At 37.8% G+C, this 16,826-nt stretch overlaps 5 protein-coding genes and 1 long non-coding RNA gene across 6 annotated transcripts; 4 read left to right on the forward strand and 2 right to left on the reverse strand.

Annotated features, from left to right (window-relative positions):
* The first annotated feature begins 12 nt into the window (after positions 1-12).
* On the forward strand, positions 13-4,046 carry LOC104792501 (uncharacterized). The gene is made up of 11 exons (XM_010518672.3): positions 13-708; positions 943-1,260; positions 1,349-1,457; positions 1,538-1,631; positions 1,894-1,981; positions 2,076-2,159; positions 2,247-2,343; positions 2,445-2,532; positions 2,661-2,766; positions 2,848-2,940; positions 3,369-4,046. The coding sequence occupies exons 1-11, from the start codon at positions 517-519 to the stop codon at positions 3,741-3,743; spliced, it is 1,644 nt and encodes a 547-aa protein (XP_010516974.1). The 5' UTR covers positions 13-516; the 3' UTR covers positions 3,744-4,046.
* A 778-nt stretch (positions 4,047-4,824) lies between these two features.
* Positions 4,825-6,498, reverse strand: LOC104792502 (aquaporin PIP2-2). Its single transcript, XM_010518673.2, has 4 exons — positions 5,891-6,498; positions 5,489-5,784; positions 5,259-5,399; positions 4,825-5,164 (listed from the first exon to the last, which is right to left on the reverse strand). The coding sequence occupies exons 1-4, from the start codon at positions 6,189-6,191 to the stop codon at positions 5,045-5,047; spliced, it is 858 nt and encodes a 285-aa protein (XP_010516975.1). The 5' UTR covers positions 6,192-6,498; the 3' UTR covers positions 4,825-5,044.
* A 2,544-nt stretch (positions 6,499-9,042) lies between these two features.
* LOC147942934 (uncharacterized) lies at positions 9,043-10,005 on the forward strand. Its single transcript, XM_087456238.1, has one exon. It carries the CDS (start codon positions 9,043-9,045, stop codon positions 10,003-10,005), a length of 963 nt encoding a protein of 320 aa, XP_087312364.1.
* Positions 10,006-10,162: 157 nt separating this feature from the next.
* On the forward strand, positions 10,163-10,918 carry LOC147942935 (uncharacterized). Its single transcript, XR_015559805.1, has 2 exons — positions 10,163-10,374; positions 10,456-10,918. It is a non-coding gene; the product is annotated as an uncharacterized LOC147942935 (long non-coding RNA).
* Positions 10,919-14,227: 3,309 nt separating this feature from the next.
* On the forward strand, positions 14,228-15,780 carry LOC104792503 (aquaporin PIP2-2). The gene is made up of 4 exons (XM_010518674.3): positions 14,228-14,756; positions 14,868-15,163; positions 15,254-15,394; positions 15,495-15,780. The coding sequence occupies exons 1-4, from the start codon at positions 14,456-14,458 to the stop codon at positions 15,612-15,614; spliced, it is 858 nt and encodes a 285-aa protein (XP_010516976.1). The 5' UTR covers positions 14,228-14,455; the 3' UTR covers positions 15,615-15,780.
* Positions 15,781-16,056: 276 nt separating this feature from the next.
* On the reverse strand, positions 16,057-16,726 carry LOC104792504 (large ribosomal subunit protein uL11y). Its single transcript, XM_010518675.3, has one exon. It carries the CDS (start codon positions 16,724-16,726, stop codon positions 16,226-16,228), a length of 501 nt encoding a protein of 166 aa, XP_010516977.1. The 3' UTR covers positions 16,057-16,225.
* Positions 16,727-16,826: the final 100 nt, after the last annotated feature.

Genomic DNA, 16,826 nt, shown 5'->3' on the forward strand with positions numbered 1-16,826 from the left:
ACTAGTAAAAGCATCATGTAATTTGCTATTCCTTTCACGCCAGCAAGAATCTGAAGAGATTTTTTTGGTTCTGACTATAATGGGCCTATAATGTGGACTGTATATGGGCCTCAACTGTGAAGAGTTCGGAGAAACCCAGAGATCCAAAGATCTCTAGCCGTTGAATTACACGGACAGGATCGTGACCGTTGATTGAGATGACATTTAATTTATCCATGAATAGTCAATTTGATTGATGATGATGATTTAAGAAAGCAAATAAAAAGAAGCAAATCGGAAATATACACACAAAGTTAGAGGAGAGAAGAGGACCAACACCAACAACATTGTATTCTCTTCTTCATAGAGTTGAATCAGCCATTGGGAGAATCCAGAATTTGAAGTTCCGTTTTGATTTTTTCGGCGGACGATGAACAGAGTTTGAGAGCAATTTTTTTTGCATCGAAGACGATATAAGAAGGGGATTTTGTTGATTTTTTTTTGTGTAGAGTTGGAGAAGAAGAAGAAAGAGCGAAGATGATGAACACTTCGAATGGTATGATGACCTCCGGGCCTTCTTCTTCGTCAGCTTCGGCGGCGGCGAATCCTTCTCAGTCTCCGGGAATCAAGACGTATTTCAAGACACCTGAAGGGAAGTACAAGCTTCACTACGAGAAGACGCATCCCTCTGGGCTCCTTCACTATACTCATGGCAAAACCGTCACTCAGGTTATATATGCTTTGATTCGTTTATTTTTGTGTGTGCGTCTTAATCTCTGAATTTGAAGTTTAATCTAATCTATTCCAATTGTGATTGTGATGTGGTTTGCAAAATTTGGGAAATTGTTCACTGTGAAATTGTATACCTCTCAAGGGGTTTTGTGTAGGAGTATCAAATGCACATTTCATTTGCATCTTTTTTAATTTCTGAGGATGGATTTGGGAAATTTTTGGGTGTGTCAGGTTACGCTAGCTCACCTTAAGGACAAACCTGCTCCATCGACACCAACTGGTACTTCGTCAAATTTCACTGCTAGTAGCGGTTTCCGGTCAGCAACAGCAAGGTTACTGGGTGGTGGGAATGGTAACCGTGCACTTAGTTTTGTTGGAGGTAATGGAGGGACCAAAAACGTGGGTGCAAGTTCGAGAATCGGTGCCTCATTCGCTGCCTCTAGTTCTAGTACCTCGGCTACTAATACAAATTTCGATGGGAAAGGAACTTATATTGTCTTCAATGTCGGTGATGCTATTTTTATTAGTGACTTGAACTCGCAAGACAAGGTACTTTACTTCTACTCCTTTAGTCTTGTTAAGATTTGATTTGATGTGCTTGTTTTGGTCACTGTTAAAGAAATATTCTTTGTTTTAGGATCCTGTAAAGTCTATCCATATTAGCAATTCGAACCCTATGTGTCATGCGTTTGATCCAGATGCTAAGGATGGACATGATCTACTTATTGGGCTGAATTCCGGGGATGGTAATGTACAACTTTGAGATCAAGTTATGTTCTAGATGGAAATTTGTCTTGTTCTTTATTCTTTTGGTGAATTTTTGTAGTCTACACCGTATCACTAAGACAGCAGTTACAGGATGTCAGTAAGAAGCTTGTTAATGCTCAGCATTATAACAAAGATGGTTCTGTAAATAACAGGCAAGATTTTTTCCTTTGTAAACTTCTTTATTTTTCTGAATTGACATGATGTGGTCACTTAGTTATCGTCGTTTTTGTCACTTTACTGGATATATATGCTCTAGGTAACGCTCAATTTAGTGAATCAGATAATATACATTATACTTGATTCCCTTCTTGGATAAAATTAGACTTAACAAAAATCTGGCTGAAATATCCTTTCTGGAACAATATATATATTATTTGTGTCATGTGATAAGATAAAGTTTGTTCTTATTAACAGTCGCTGTACTAGTATTGCTTGGGTGCCTGGAAGTGATGGATCTTTTGTTGTTGCTCATGCCGATGGAAATTTGTACGTGTATGAAAAGGCAAGCACTGAATTCGGAACAAAATTATTGCATTTGACTTTTCATTTACCTAATTTTGTCTAACTTCTGACCAGAGTAATTATTATACTTCCAGAATAAAGATGGTGCAACTGAATCTTCATTTTCTGCTATAAGAGATCCGACACAGTTTTCAGTTGACAAAGCAAAATATAGCAAGGTACCTGATTTTGCTAGTGTTTCCATTGGTTTCTTTTCTGTCTTTAAAATAATACTTATGTTTTCACTCCCACAAATACGCCTGCAGAGTAATCCAGGAGCGAGATGGCATATTGGTCAAGGTGCTATTAACTGCATTGCATTTTCAAATGATGGAGCATACTTGGCTACTGTTGGAAGAGATGGTATGATGCTCTTTATTGTTTTATCGCCGACTCCAGTTCTTTCTCTAATCTCTACATATTTAAATGTTGATCATTCGTTTTCTTTTTTTGACCATGTACAGGTTATCTTCGAATTTTTGATTTCTCAACCCAAAAGTTAGTGTGTGGTGTAAAAAGTTATTATGGTGCTCTACTGTGTTGTGCTTGGAGGTGACTGGATCTAATCCTTTGACAAATAATCTTCCCTATTGCATTTGAAGGAACTGAATTTTCGTTCACTCAAGCTGCTTTTACCATGGAATTGTTGTTGCATGCTAACATTGTGATCGGCCTGACAGTATGGATGGAAAGTACCTTTTGACTGGAGGTGAAGATGACTTGGTTCAAGTCTGGAGTATGGAAGATCGAAAGGTTGTAGCGTGGGGTGAGGGGCACAATTCATGGGTATGGTTTTCAAATTGGAATATAGTGAATTTTGTATGTAACACAAACACTACTTGACCAATGTTATCTGCTTTCTCACAGGTAAGTGGAGTGGCTTTTGATTCGTATTGGTCGTCACCAAATTCAGACGGGTCTGGCGAGAATGTCATGTATCGGTTTGGTTCAGTTGGTCAGGTACCACGTTGAGAATTTGCCTTGACCTATTACTACCGATTGAACAGTCTTAATATCTCTCCGTTTTTTATATTTACTGGAGAACGAGAATAGACCTCTGACCATCAAAAGGAACGTGAATAAACTGCTGCTCAGATTCTTGTGTATTTTAGTTTAATAGGACACAAGAATGTAGAATAATCCTAGTGTAGGAGAAATAGATAGTGAGGAAATTGAAGTGAAATGTTTTCATGGAAACATTCTTTTGATCATATGGGGCGATAGCATGTATCATGTGGAATTTGCTAGATTATGGGCATAGATTCGTTAATCTGCTCGGTAAAATATGTTAGAAAGTGAGTTTTCCATTGCCTTGGCACACTTTGTGTGAATGTTGTGTCAGTAACTTATACTTTGTGGTGTTGGCTCGTCCTGCTTGTGCTATACAGGACACACAGTTACTGCTATGGGACTTAGAAATGGATGAGATTGTAGTTCCGCTTCGGAGACCTCCAGGAGGATCACCCACTTACAGCACGGGGAGTCAGTCCGCGCACTGGGACAACATCGTTCCAGTGGGCACACTTCAGCCAGCGCCGTGCATGCGCGATGTCCCAAAGCTTTCTCCAGTCATGGCTCACCGTGTTCACATGGAGCCCCTCTCGGGCTTGATCTTCACCCAAGAATCATTGATAACAGCTTGCAGAGAAGGCCATTTAAAGATCTGGACACGACCAGACAACCAGTCCAGTAGTAACACAGAAGCATCAAATCCAACCGCAAGCAAACCCTCGGTGACCAGCAAGGTCGGTGGTTCTAGTTAAATCAGTCACCATTCGGTCATATTGTTTCAGGTCCTGGTTTCGAAAGGAAACCATGTGAATATTCTCTCCTGGGTACTGAATCTGACTCTATTGATGTATGTGAGAAGCTGAGACATCTGGGGATTGATGGAGACTACTATAGAGAGACGAAGAGAGTTTTCGGATGTAATTAGAAGAAAACATTTATTTTGGATTTAGGGCCTATATCCAACAAAAATACTAACCAAAAACAATAATTTCAATATTGGTGCTTCGGAAGAAGACGCTAAGTGTTTTTTTCTGCACTGCAGTGATTTTTCAAAATTTTCCTATATTCTAGTTATTTTAAACCATGATTTTTTATCCTGATTCTTGATCTACTTTTGGAATTTTGGATAATTAACACTGGATTGATTAACTTTATCGGGTTTTATTAATTTGTTTAATCTTTCCAAACGTGTGTCCATTTATAGGTGTTTTGTGTATTTGTTCAGGCTCTCTTTGATGTAGTTATTTGTGATTTGTGAAAATGACCTTTTGTATATTTTAAATAAAGTGACGCAAATTATTTGAACCAACAAGCTATATCTTGCGTATGCTCAACTATTTACAAAAGTATAGCTGCTTATAATAGTGAATGGGAATGTCAACTTGAACAAAAAGTGTTAACCACAAATTTAATTTATGGTGTAGAGTAATTTTGAATTTGAGACGACGATTTTACCAATTGACTTGTGGTTTAGAGTTTGCTAATATAACTAGGCGAGGGCGACAAGTCGACAACAAAGTGCCAGACATAAAACACAACTAGGGGTTCAGAATGAGCTGGCGACTGGGCCTTTTGGAAAGAGGAACATATGTTTCTTGTACTTTCTTGAAGAAAAGCTGAACACTAGTTTTGTATTCTAAAACCAACTAAACTAGTAATGCTTCTTATTTATTGGTGTAAATGTTAAGAATTATTAATGTAAATAAGCTTTTTTTAGCCGTAGGGGAACCTGTGGCTGGATTGAATCCTTCGCGATGGACTGTAATCATCTGAAATTTTAGTACGTGTGACATTTGATCAGTAAAACTAAAAATATTGACGTGAAGAAAAAAAGAGGCAAAACAATTTGGTTTCATTAATTGTTTTTCCGAGTACACAAACGTTGGCATTGGCACATATCAAAGCATTACACCACAATTAAAACAGATAATAAACAAGAAGAAAACAGGGCATAGTTTTAAAAAGCAAAGTTGCCAAATTTTTTGTACATACATAATAACACAACCATTTTATAAATCGTTGTTATCATGATTGTTGGTTTTTGTGGCTAAATTCAAACATTGGCCGCACTTCTGAAGGAACCGAGGGACTTGGAACCTGATGCCCTTAGGACGAATTGGTGATAGAAGGCAGCAATCGCAGCTCCGATGAATGGTCCCACCCAGAATATCCACTGTAATTATATAGACCAAAAATATATATTGTTATTTCCAGAAAGCCAATAGAAACATAATTTGATTAAGAGATGATATAGAGTAGAAACATACGTGGTCATCCCATGGCTTGCTCTCGTTGAAGATTACAGCGGCACCGAAACTCCTGGCCGGGTTAATGCCTGTTCCGGTGATGGGAATAGTGGCCAAATGTACCATGAACACCGCAAACCCAATTGGAAGTGGTGCCAATACCTTTTTTTACAAAAGTAACACAAAGTATTAAGTATAATCATATCATGTTAAAATTTACTAATTGATAATATGAAGAAATTAATACTAACGGGAACGTGGGAGTCTCTAGCGTTTCGTTTGGGATCAGTTGCGGAGAACACTGTGTAGACAAGGACGAATGTTCCGATGATCTCCGCTGCGAGTCCGGTGCCTGTGTTGTAGCCGTCGGCTAGAGAGTTAGCTCCTCCACCGTAACGAACATAGTAAGCGCTTTGAAACGCCTTCACGAACCCAACTCCACAAATAGCACCCAAACACTGAGCCACCATGTAAAGCACCGCTCTAATCAGCGACACCTTCCGGGCCAAGAACAATCCGAACGTCACGGCCGGGTTTATGTGACCACCTTCAAAAACGTTTTGGGGTATCAAATAAACAAGAAACCAAAAGGATACGTTTATAAATGTCACAATTTTAAAATAAGTGAACCGGTCCGGTTTGATAAACGATACCTGAGATACCGGCGGTGCAGTAGACAAGAATGAAGATCATGCCACCAAAAGCCCAAGCGATGCCGAGGATTCCGACACCTCCACAGTCAACTCCACCAGCGGTTGTGTCTGACTGAATCTTGTAGCCGATAACAGTCAAAACAGTGACGTACAAGAAGAGGAGAGTAGCTACGAACTCGGCTATGACGGCTCTGTACAAAGACCACTTGGTAAGCTCCTCCGCGTCGAAAAACGGAGTTGGCGGCGGATCTTCGTAGTCCCTAGATTGAAATCCTTCAGGTCCTTCCACGTCTTTCGCCATTTCTGTACTTTTTGTTGTTATGAAAAAATGTGTTTTGTGGTTTTTGTTATGTGATTGTGAAGAGATGAAGGAAGGTTGTTTATATAGAGACTATAGAGTTTAGTTCCGAGTGTGTGCTCTTATTAATTTTGCTTGTCCATGGTGAGTAATTCGTATACATATTATTAATTAGATTATATTACAATACTGAATTACTTTTGGTAGGTTTGTGGTTGTTCTTATTATCCGTTTCAATGAAAAATGAATATAGAATTGTCTGTGACGATTATGATTAATTTTTTGTGGACGTTTTGCTTTTCACTAATTAATTACATAGCTAGCTGTGATGATAATATATACTAAACCAATCTTATCATTGCTTCATTATTAATAGAAACTGATATTGGCGTAATATATTCTTGTTCCACTATTAGTTTTTTTAAAAGCAAAATTTTCATATCCATGTAGTTATTACAGTAAAAACCAACTGATCATGGTTAATATAGTTACTGTCTTTGTGAGGAAATTAGAACTCACATTTATTAGTGGTTTCAACTAACTTTGCAATTCTTTGAACTAAAAGCTGAACATATTTTGAGAATTTGATTATTTTTAAAAGAATGATTGTGGAGCTATCAATAAGAAGAGCGACCTTTTTAATTCTAAAATTATTATGGTAGATAATGGAGTATTATGGTTAAATTAACTTAGCCTCGCCGCCCCATACCTAAACGTAGTTTTCATTTGGACCGACCCTAACATACTATATGCTTCTATATTTTCTTTCTCTTGTCCATATGTCATGAGCCTCGTCCTCTCCCTAGAATAATATAGACTGTCACTCTTTTACACATTAAAAATTATAAATTATATGAATCTTATCTATTTGGGCATACTTGAAATTAGTTTTTCTAAAAACATTCGGCTATAAGATGAGATAACGTTATATATATGTTGGAAATTTTCAGATAGCTAGATTTACCAATGGTTGGAAAAAAAATCTAATTATGTCGATTCCACCATCTTTTTAATTGCTACTTTAAACCTCGTATACAAACTCTCTAGAAGGACCTCATGTTTTTGAATAGTAACACTAACATCAAAATAAAAGATTTACGGGACTAAATAAACTATACATCATACTCTTTATAAATAGTGAAGAGTATTACATAAACTATATTTATGAAAACAAGATTTCATGTATTTACTAATTGTGAAAAGTAAGTATTACATCAAAATGAAATTGTTACTACACTAGCTACTACTATTTCTTCTTCTTGTTTGTGACTGGTAACGGCTAAATCAATTTATATAACTCATAGACTCGGTGTTACCTATAAGATCTATAAGAGCATTTGCATTAGCGTATATTTCATCTGTCCTTCATAATAAAACGATTTAATTTAAATCAAAATATGTGATTATGCGAAGGAACGTTCCTTTAAAGGGGACGTTTATTTGTCCGTCCTTTCTTACACGTGGCATGCTCTCGGTTGTTTGTGTTGTTTGGATAGGGGATAGAAAAAAATTGAACCATCGACTTCTATTTTTTATCTCCGACTCTCTCTCTCTTGTTTCTATCTCTCTCGACGGCGACTTGTTTTGCCGGCGAAAGCATCCGAATCGATCTGCGATATCATCTAGAAGATTATCCGCCGGTATCAATTGAAAGGAGGTTAGTGTTCTACTCGTGTTCGATTTTATGGTTTGCTATATTGTTTCTGGGATTCGAAATTGTTTCTCGATTTATTAGTCTCTGATTTGTTATTAGAGTTCGATTTAGGGTTATGGGTTTCGATTATTTATCCTGAATTTAATCTCTCGATTTAGGGTTCTGTCATTAGTTTAGGGTTTCGTCGATTTAGGGTTCTGCGATTAGTTTAGGGCTTCGTCTCTGGTTAGGGTTTCGATTATTTTTCCTCTGATTCGGTACGTCTGGTCATTGATTGTTTAGTCTCTGGTTCGATTGTTCTCGATAATAGTTTTATCTTTGGGTTTACGGTGCAAATGTTGATGATTTTTGTTTAGATTTAGGGTTTTGGATTATGTCTCAGTTTTGGTTCGAATTAGTTTTTTAGATTATGTCTCTGGGGTTAGCTGGATGAGTGTATGAGTTTCTGGCTTTGTCTCTTTGTTATTTTGTTTGGATAATGTTGATTCTTTTATGTTAAACTGACTATACCTTGCATATTGTTTGCTGTTCATGAGTTTCCTCAGCGTCACTTAAAGATAGCAACACATCACGGGAAATCACAGAAGAAGCAGTTGACAATCATTGAGTCAGAGGTAAATTTTTTTTTTTTTAATGCTTTGGTTGTTGATTAGTTGTTCTTTGTATTGGTCTCAATAATTGATTTGGTAAACAAATTTATATGATAGGTTCTTGATCATAAATTGTTTTGGTTGGTGTAGACTTGGTCTCATTCATTGCTTTGCTTGTAATAGTGATCTATTTAAAGAAATCTGTTAAAAGTTATGAGAATATATATTATTAGTGGTAATGATCTCTGCTTATTGTAATCTAACTTAATTGTGATCAAACTTATATATTAAAACCGTAAATATTTTGTCTTAAACCATCTCCTCTATCAATTTAATGGGATACTAGAATGCTTTGTAGTTGTGTATTGGTGTAGTTGTGTAAGTTGTGTATTGGTGTAGTTGTGTACGAGTATGGTTTGCAGTTGTCATAAATTGTGATTAGACTTAGGTTGTTGTAAGTTAGGTCATTATGAATGGTAACTTATTACCTGATATCTTTTCACAATTTAAACACCAAACCCGCCTTCAATCTTTCTCCATCTTCTTCTATCTCTCTTCTTTGTTAAACCAACAACATTTCCGAGTCCTCATCATCTAAAACTCTTCTGCTATGAGTTCTTACAATCCATTCTGTCAGTCCTCTAGTTATTTAGAGCTTCTCAACAGTCAAGGAGAGTCTCTTAACCAAGAAAACTCTCCTTATAAGAGTTTTCCATCACCTGGCGACAATGTTGCTTACGAAGTACCTCCTTACTCGTCTCAAGAATCTCAGGATGTACCTCTTTCTCAAGAGACACCTGCCAGGAAGTACAGGAAGAAATGGAATTCGGCCGATGATGAAATTCTTATCAGTGCGTGGCTGAACACTTCAAATGACCCGATTATTGCAAATCAACAGAAGGGAGGAAGCTTTTGGCAAAGGGTTAACAAATACTATGCAGAGACTCCTCATGCTCTAGCCAATGGTGAACAAGGGATGAACATAAACTGTAAGCAGAGGTGGTTTAGAATCAATGAGTGCACAAACAAGTTTTGCGGGGCTTACGCAGCTGCAGAGAGACTAAACAGTAGTGGACACTCTGAGAACGATGTGGTAAAGATGGCTCATGACATCTACTTCGCTGAACAAAAGACGAAGTTTACAATGGAGCATTGCTGGTGTTTGTTAAGGTTTGAGCAGAAATGGATGAATCTTAACGCTCTTAACAACACTTCAACTTCAGTCAGAACAAAGAGGAAACCTGTTTCAAAGGCAGCTTCACAATCCGAGACAGCTTCACAATCCGAGGCAGCTTCACAATCCGAGACAGCTTCACAATCCGAGTCAACCCACAGTGAGCAAGTCTTTGAGGAAAGGCCTCAAGGTATCAAGGCTGCAAAGGCCAGGAGGAACAATTCTCAGGGGAAGGCTCTTGCTGACTATAAGAGCATGTGGGAAGTAAAGAAGGTGGATATGGCTGAAAAGGAGAAGCTACAGAAGCTTGGCATACTAGACACACTTCTCGCCAAACCAGAACCACTTAGTGAAGTTGATCAACTTATCAAGGATAAGATAGTGGCTCAGTATTTCTGAGATTGTTGTTACTTTGTATGATTTTCTTAGTAGCTAAGTTCGAATTTCTGTTTTAGTTCTGATTGTGTCAAACTGTTCTTGTATGATTAATCTATTATCCTTGTGTTTTTGACTGTGTCAATCTATTCTCTATGTGTATATGTTTCATATAAATAAGATGGGCCATGACAACAGCTACTCTCAGCATGATTCGTCAGACCAAGCTGTGGACAGTGAGATAAAAGCTTTGATTCGGACGGATGAGGCTGAGAGTAGCTTCATGAATGCTGAGGCGACTCAATACCCTCCTCAACCTGAGGTTGAGTTCGGATTCCCGAAGGTATGCTATTGTGGTGGTCAGCCCCTCTTATCTACAAGTTACAACAGACGGTATGGTCAGCCCCTCTTATTTTCATATTGCTATGTTTAACTGATTATTAAGTGATTTGCTAATTATATATGTTAATGCAGGTTCTACACATGTGGGAATGTTGATGATGGAGAGATGCATATTCACAAGTGGTGGGATGAAGCTGTTATGGAGGAGATGAGAGAGATGGGCAGACAATGTGACGTCCTGTCTCAGAAGGTAGATAACCTTCCAATCTCGACTAACTATGAGACAGCGCAGACAATCGACCGGTTAGAGAAGGAAATATCTGAGCTATGGAAGACCAGAAATAGGATTAGAAATGGTTTTGTATTGATGGTTTTGGTATTGATGATTTTTGTATTGATGGTTTTGTATTGCTGGTTTTTGTATTGATGGTTTAGTATTGATGATGGTTGTATTGATGGTTTTGTATTGCTGGTTTTTGTATTGATGGTTTAGTATTGATGATGGTTGTATTGATGGTTTTGTATTGCTTTTGTGGTATCCTTGTTATATGGTTGAAGTCACGGATCATTACTGTGGTAGTCACAAGATTTTGTCACAAGCTTTTGTTTTTATTGCTTTTGTCACATTGCTTGAAGTCACGGATCATCACGGATTGAGTAACACAAAATCATTTGCTATATATATGTTTCTCTTGTAACACAAAGCCAAACAAATGAGCTAGACAAGAATTCCACTTCTCTTTTTCTTTCTTTCCTCAAGAAGATAACAAGATCTACACTTCTCCTTTTTTTTCTAAATGGCATCTTCATCATACCATTATCACTACCAAAGAGATGGTATGGATGATGATTTTGATGCATATTTTGATAATTATGCCGAAAATTCTAATCTCATTCAAGAACCAACAGAGCCGCACAAACGGATTTTTATCTCAAGAAACCGAGAAGAAGGCCACAATAATCTTTGGAATGATTATTTCAGTGATACTCCAACATACCCGGACTATTTATTTCGGCGACGGTTTCGCATGCACAAGCCATTGTTCATGCGTATTGTGCAACGTCTCTCTACAGAAGTCGAGTATTTCCGTCAATCCCAGGATGCAACCGGTCGGGCTAGTCTGTCACCTATACAAAAATGTACTGCAGCAATTCGCCAATTGGCATATGGTACTGCCGCCGACACAGTAGACGAGTATGTACGAATTGGTGGTTCAACAGCTCGGAAATGTTTGCACGAGTTTACCGCCGCAATAATCCTGTTGTTTGGCGATGAATACCTAAGACGTCCCAGACCAGACGACCTAGAAAGACTACTCTATGAAAATGAAAAACGTGGATTTCCCGGGATGGTTGGGAGCATTGACTGTATGCATTGGGGGTGGAAGAATTGTCCAACAGCTTGGAAAGGGATGTATTCACGATCAACCGGAAAACCTACAATCGTGCTGGAGGCGGTAGCTTCGTACGACCTTTGGATATGGCATGCTTTTTTTGGAGCTCCAGGTACTATGAACGATCTTAATATTCTAGATCGATCAAATGTTTTTGATGACATTCTTAACGGTAAAGCTCCAGAGGTCAACTACTTTGTCAACGGAAGTGAGTACAATTTGGCGTACTATCTCACCGATGGTATTTATTCTAAATGGGCCACTTTTATACAATCTATCCGGCTTCCACAAGGTATGAAAAATTCTCTCTTCTCTAAAAAACAAGAAGCTGTGCGGAAAGATGTTGAGCGTGCATTTGGAGTCTTGCAAGCTAGATTCGCCGTTATTAAAAATCCATCTCGTTTATGGGATAAAAACAAAATAGCAAATGTTATGAGAGCATGCATAATACTCCATAATATGATTGTCGAGGATGAACGAGGAACATACAGTTACCGAAACATTGTTTCTGAATTTCAACACGGAGAAGATGTGGATCAAACATATACCGTCGGTGCCGCCAGCTTGAGTTCAAATATGAGCACAACGATTATTCGTCTTACAGAAATTCGGGATAAAAAAGTCCATGAACGGTTAAAAAAAGATTTGATTGAGCATATTTGGACTAACTTTGGACATCTTCCAGATAATGAAGATTGATTAAAAAAATTCTATGAATTGAATAAAATGTTTGTTTTTATCTTTGATGTTTGTATGGTTTATGTTTTTTATCTTTCATGTTTTAATTGTATATTTTTTTTTTTCAAGTTTTTGTAACTTTTTATTTTTTTAATGTTTTTAATGTCAATGTTATATGTTTTATTTAAATTAAAACTTTAATATGTTTTTATTTATTAATTTAAATAATTAATTTTTTAATTTAATAAATCTATTATTTTCTCCAGGGGACCAACTCTGAGGAACACCAATACTCGTACTAAACTTAAGAAACTCTCAAAATAAGATTAATATATTTGAAGGACCATAAATTGTCCTCTACCAATGCACATGCTCTAAGATGGAAGAAAAGAAGAAAGAATTAAGAGTATTTTCAGCAGTACCCTACCATTATATTTATAACATAATTATCACATGGACAGGATAAAAGAAACGGCGTCGCTTCACGGGTTCTGTTTCCACTAAATAGGTCGAAAATATGATGAAACTCGGGTCCACTAGACCGCAGAGAAACCGCCCCAATAGAGATAGCTCCGACAATTGGATCGGCACCGTCCATACAGACTAAGTCCAACTCAGTAAAGCCGTCGGTTCCACCCAACCACTCCTCTAACGCCACGTTATGATTATTGTTGACTGTGGTAACAATAATCATTATTTGCTCTCTCTTCCACCCTCAATTCCAAAAGCAATTTTCTTACGTATGTATCCCCACTCACTATTCTGTATACAAAATTAAAACTAAATTAGAAAAACAAAAGTGTATACATACAGACAAAAGGAATGTGGTGTAGTATTGTGTTCGTGGCCAATGTTTTGCCACATCACAATATCCTTATCGTTTTAGCGACATTCCTCTGCTAGCATTGGATTAGAGTTCCAACCTCAGCTTAATATTTGTATTTGTCGCTTTCGTTTGTAAAATAATGGTTACGTATAATATTCTCTATGGAAAAAATGTGCTAATTTATTCTGAATTCTAATAAATTTATACACTGAATAAACCTTTTCGTGGTTCTTTAAGATCACTCATATAAAATGACTCAAAATATAATTTCATTTCTCTATAACAAAATATGATTCGCTTTATAATTTGATGCTCTACCAAACTATCATGGAAAAGATGCAGGAATGATCCAGAATGTGCTCGAAACGGCAGGAAACACACAAGTTTCGTGACACGATCGTGACAAATACTTTTACAAATGATATAATCTCAATATTTGCCAAAAAAAACTTTTTTTAAAGTACCTATGCATGTGGGTAAAGCTTGTAGATAAGGTAATGTATGTAAACATAAATGTATTTCTGATATATCATTGTTTATATCTGTTCACTTGTATAGTTTGCTCACGTTTTATTGGTTTTTGGTTGTTTTGTCAACGGTCAAATTTTTTGGGGTGATATGCCTAACAAAATTTAGTGACGTGAATTTGGGATGTTGATATCTCCAGTAAGTCAGTAGCAAATAGCAATAATTGAGTTATTTGGAAATAGTCACAGTTTTTCTTCGTTTAATGTTTTCATGTAAATGTAAAATAACTAAAAAATAGTTTTTACTTCAAAGTTTACTTACATCCCACTCAAATTGGTTCACCAGGTTTGTGTACCTTTACAACTTACTTGACGTCAATTTGATGATTAAATAAGATTACTAACTTACTAAGTAGTTAAAAGAAATCTAGAAAGAATATAAAAATTAGTGTAGATAAAAGAAAAAGAAAAGAAAATGATTGCTCTTTGCATCTAATTTTTTTTTCCTGTATTTATATTCACAAACATATGTAATCGTTACAAAAACAAAACATTATTGTCTTTTAAAAAAAAAAACATTATTGTTGTTGTAACATCAAATCAAAAGTGTCACATAAACAGTATCACAAACCAAGAAGAGCTCACTCTCTATATAAAGAACCTTTTGCTCTTCATCTCTCACAACCACAAGTCCAACAACAAACAACAAACAAAACACTTCTCTTAATTAGCTAAGAAACTCTAGAAGAAGCATCCATTAACTTATTATGGCTAAAGGCGTCGAAGGAGCCGAGGGATATCAGGCAAGGGACTACGAAGATCCGCCGCCTACTCCGTTTTTTGACGCGGATGAGCTTACCAAGTGGTCTTTATACAGAGCCGTCATCGCCGAGTTCGTAGCCACTCTCCTCTTCTTGTACGTCACAGTTTTGACAGTCATCGGCTACAAGATTCAGTCAGACACAACCGCCGGTGGAGTTGACTGCGGCGGTGTCGGAATCCTCGGCATCGCATGGGCTTTTGGTGGCATGATCTTCATTCTTGTCTACTGCACCGCCGGTATCTCAGGTATCATATATCAAACCGGACCGATTCAGTTATTTTTAAAACTGTGACATTTATAAACGTATCCTTTGGTTTCTTGTGTATTTGATATTAAACCTCAAAACGTTTTTGAAGGTGGTCACATAAACCCGGCCGTGACGTTCGGATTGTTCTTGGCCCGGAAGGTGACGTTGATTAGAGCGGTGCTTTACATGGTGGCTCAGTGTTTGGGTGCTATTTGTGGAGTTGGGTTTGTGAAGGCCTTTCAAAGCGCTTACTACGTTCGTTACGGTGGAGGAGCTAACTCTCTAGCCGACGGCTACAGCACAGGCGCTGGACTCGCAGCAGAGATCATTGGAACATTCGTCCTTGTCTACACAGTGTTCTCCGCAACTGATCCCAAACGAAACGCTAGAGACTCCCACGTTCCTGTTAGTATTAATCTCTTCATATATTATCAAGTACTAGTAAACTTAACATGATATGGTTAATTAATACTTTGAGTTACTTCTTGCAAAAAGGTATTGGCGCCACTCCCGATTGGGTTTGCCGTGTTTATGGTACATTTGGCCACTATTCCCATCACTGGAACAGGCATTAACCCGGCCAGGAGTTTCGGAGCTGCCGTAATCTTTAACGAGAGCAAGCCATGGGATGACCACGTATGTTCTACTCCTATCTTAATCAAAATATGTTTCTATTGGTTTTGACGGAAAAATAATGAAATGTTGTTTCTTTCTTTCTGGTCTATGTAAATTACAGTGGATATTCTGGGTAGGACCATTCATTGGAGCTGCGATTGCTGCATTCTACCACCAATTCGTTCTAAGGGCATCAGGGTCCAAGTCCCTCGGATCCTTCAGAAGTGCAGCCAACGTTTGAACTTAGCCACAATCAACAACAAAATGTGGTCATCATTATTATTTATGTAGAAATCGGGCTCATGGTTTTTTTTTTTTTTTTTACAATATGCCCTCTTTTCTTCTTCCTGTTTTCTACTCGTATTTGTGTGTGATTCCTTTTATCAATCGAGTGAAATGTTTTCATATTCGCAATGTCTATTGAGTTTTGTGTATTGGGAAAGACCACACTACTTCACTTATCATTATCTCCATCTACTCTAACCAATGTGTATGTTAAATCCCAATTTAAGAGAGACAAACACAATTTGGGGAATGCAGGCAGATTGAATGAGGATCGCCATTGTTCTTTCTCATTTCTAATCCTAAAACATTTCTCTACTCTAACCAACAAAAGCTAGGTTCATACTCAATAATCTGATTCCTATGACAAAGTTGGAAGCATTTCGTATAAAATTGAAAAGTAGCATAAAGATTGGGACTGGATAAATAAAAATAAGTTGCAATAACAATCCAAAACTGAGATGAGAGTCGGTCGTCGTTGTTCTCTAAAACATAAAACATAAGTAGAAGAAACTAAAAGCTCAAATGGAAGAAGAAGAAGTAAAAGAAACAAACGAACCATTACCCTCTTCAATTCTCAGGAACTTCAACTTCACCTTCTTGAATCTCCTGTTGAATATCCTTTGGATCTTTACCATCCACAGTACACCCAACAGACACACAAGTCCCCAAGATCTCTCTCACTGTACCACTCAGCTCCTTAGCAATAGATCTAGGCCTCATGATCCTCGCGATCTCAATCACATCTTCAAACGATATGTTCCCGTTATGCTTAATGTTCTTCACCTTCTTCCTATCTCTCTCCGGCTCTTTCAACGCCTTGATGACGAGTGCAGCTGCCGATGGAACCACCGTGACCTTAGCCTGACGGTTCTGCACCGTTAGTTTGACGGTTACACGTAGTCCTTTCCACTCTTTGGCGGTTTCCTTGGCGATGTCTTCTCCGATCTTCTTTGGTGCGAGACCTAGTGGACCGATCTTTGGAGCTAGAGAACTCGCTGCTCCGACTTCTCCTCCTGTTACGCGTACGTATACGTCAACGATCTGACTCGGATCCAACTTCGGCGGCATGGTCGGTGTTTTTTTGCCTTTCTCGGGTTTTTCCTAGGGTTTCTTTTACGATCGAGTCCCGAAACGAGGAGGCGCTTCGAGGTGACGATCCAAAGGTTTT

The sequence above is a fragment of the Camelina sativa genome, chromosome 6, assembly GCF_030686135.1.
Source record: "Camelina sativa cultivar CO46 ecotype springtype chromosome 6, ASM3068613v1".
Lineage (NCBI taxonomy): Eukaryota > Viridiplantae > Streptophyta > Magnoliopsida > Brassicales > Brassicaceae > Camelina > Camelina sativa.